The 2,669-nt window shown below is 47.5% G+C and overlaps 1 protein-coding gene across 1 annotated transcript; it reads right to left on the reverse strand.

Moving 5' to 3' along the window:
* Window positions 1-734: 734 nt before the first annotated feature.
* LOC129088639 (zinc finger BED domain-containing protein 5-like) lies at window positions 735-2,147 on the reverse strand. Its single transcript, XM_054595975.1, has one exon. The coding sequence runs from the start codon at window positions 2,145-2,147 to the stop codon at window positions 735-737; it is 1,413 nt and encodes a 470-aa protein (XP_054451950.1).
* Window positions 2,148-2,669: the final 522 nt, after the last annotated feature.

Genomic DNA, 2,669 nt, shown 5'->3' on the forward strand with positions numbered 1-2,669 from the left:
GGGAAGAAACTGAACCCTGGGTGAATAATGACATGTAGTGTTAAAGCGCTTTGAGTGGTCGGAAGACTTTACCATAAACTTGAGGATAAGTCAGAGGATTGCCAAAGAGAATAATATACTGTGTTGTTTCATTGGGTAGCAACCAGGCGGCAACCTGCAGTTCTGCCGAGCGAAGCTGATGTAGTGTCTTAAACCTGCATTCTCTCTACTGTCCATCAGGAGGCGACTGATGGTGTGTGCGCGCTTCACAACTGGTATAACTAGCGTGCACTACGGCCTCTCCAAATAGTGTACCCCCCAACCTACCAGGTATTTTGTGTTCCTGGAATGATGTTTCAAAAACAACTGATAGCCCAATAGGCCTACATGTTTTTTTTAAATTGTATTTCTTTTAACAAAGTACATTCACAAAAAAGGGCCTATTCATAAAATGTCCATCCAATATTTCCATGTCAGAGGCTACTTTTATTGAAACATCACGAACAGAGGGCCTATGCCTACTTTTAAAATTGAACTGTCATTGCAAATTCATAAACGATCGTTTTCAACAGCAGACAACTTAACAGACGCCAGTGTCAAACTGCGTCAACACGACGCGTCAACACGAGACGTCAACTGAAATAATAATAATAATAATAATAATAATAAAGATATCCTGAATTTAACAGACGTCAACACATTCCATATTCCGATTTAGGCCTACTTTTAGGCTAATTATACACTTGTCGCTATTCTCAATGCGAACAGTGCGGGCGCTCCTTTGATGCGCACAGCTGTTCAATGCGAGGTTGCACAGAAGAAAGAAACAGCCTCAAGTCATCCTGTACTTGTAGCCTTGACCGGTATTTGTTTTTGATCAGGGTCAGAGCGGAAAACCCACATTCACATAGGTAAGTGGAGGTGAAGGGGATCAGGACTCTCATGGCTTTGGCGGACACATGGGGAAACTCGCTCTCGATACTCAACCAGAATTGCGTAATCGGCATTTCCACCAGTCTCTGTTTCAAGTCCACATTTGAGCTGAGCTCGACAAGAGCCTCCTCCTCGTGTATGCTCAGATCATCTCGGACTGTGGGTGGGAAGGAGAAGGGGTTCCGGACCCACTGGTTTCCCAGTGGCTCCTCTCCAAAATACTCTCCGAACTGGTCACGCAGCCCGCTCAGATGCGCGCTGATGACCGGTTTCACAGAGCTGAGCGGCTGCGCTGTCTTCTCCAGCGTATCCTCCAATGTCGGGAACATTTCAACAGAGCCCCTTCCAATACGGGCACACCACACATCCAGCTTCTTCATGAAGCCAGACACTTGGTCGTGTGCCGTATACACATTGCACTCTTTGCCCTGGAGAGAAGTATTCAGGGTGTTGATCCGCTCGAAAATGTCAGACAGATAAGCCAACAGCGCGAGCCAGTTCATGTCTTCCAGATGTTTTGCGAGTGGGGAGTTTATCTCGGTGAGGAAGAGGAAGGCTTCTTCTCGCAACTCGCAGAGCCTGGTGAGGACTTTACCCCGAGAGAGCCACCTCACCTCGGAATGCAGGAGCAATTGCTTGAATTGAGCGCCCATTTCATCGCACATGATTCTAAACATGCGTGCGTTTAAGGCACGTGATTTAATTATGTTCACAATTTTCACTGCCTCATCCAGAACCGCACGCAATTCTTTGGGCATCTTTTTTGCTGCTAAAGCCTGGCGATGAATGATGCAGTGTCTCCAGACAGCGGCCGGGGCAACGGTCTGCACTTGTTTCACAAGACCGCTGTGACGGCCGGTCATGGCCCTTGCTCCATCCGTGCATATGCCACAACACCGGCTCCACTCAAGGCCTTCGGCCTGGTAAAAATCATTCAGAGCCTTGAAAAGTTCATCTGCTGTTGTGCGGGCAGGGAGGGGAATGCAAAACAAAAAATCCTCGCGCACATTTAGCTCTTCAATAAACCTGACGTACACCATCAATTGAGCGCAGTGTGCAACGTCAGTGGACTCATCCAGTTGAATGGCGTGTATGGGGCTTTTGCGAACACTGTTCACCACCTGTTCTTTGACGTCGTAAGCCATGTCGGATATTCGTCGCTGGATGGTGTTGTCAGATACTGGGATCGTGTCAAGTTTAGCTGCAGCTGCTTCTCCCAGCATCACTGAACACATTTCTCTAGCTGCAGGGAGCAGATATGTTTCTCCATCAGTATGGGGCTTGCCTGCCTTCGCTATACGGAGAGCAGCTCGATAAGATGCCTCAGTTGCCTTGACGTTAGTGGTGCCAAACGAACGAATTACTGCTTTTTGTGACCGCAATTCATCACGTTTCCTCTCAAAAAACTCCAGTGGCTTGTTAACTAAAGTCGTGTGCTTTGTTTCCATATGACGGCGCAGTTTGCATGGCCGCATACTATCGTTAGCCAAAACCTCTTTGCACACCACACATTGTGGCAGAGGTGCGCTCTCGGAACCCGACCATGTAAACCCTATTTTTAAGTAATCGGGATCATATTTCCTACGTTTTTTGTGGGCTCCTCCCTTTCTGCTGACTTCGGTGGTTGTATCAGAAAGCGATGCATTTTTCAATGGGCCAACTTGTTCACACACGCAAGCACGAACAATGAGTTAACTGCTATTGTAACTGCTAACTGCTAATATTTCTTCGCTTGTTTCGCGCCTCCCCTGCGACTC

This window comes from Anoplopoma fimbria, unplaced genomic scaffold, assembly GCF_027596085.1.
Source record: "Anoplopoma fimbria isolate UVic2021 breed Golden Eagle Sablefish unplaced genomic scaffold, Afim_UVic_2022 Un_contig_13721_pilon_pilon, whole genome shotgun sequence".
In the NCBI taxonomy this organism is placed as follows: domain Eukaryota; kingdom Metazoa; phylum Chordata; class Actinopteri; order Perciformes; family Anoplopomatidae; genus Anoplopoma; species Anoplopoma fimbria.

Bases quoted from the DNA above. Each gene is read 5' to 3' on its own strand.
- LOC129088639 (XM_054595975.1), bottom strand. From the start codon at position 2,147: ATGTGTTCAGTGATGCTGGGAGAAGCAGCTGCAGCTAAACTTGACACG.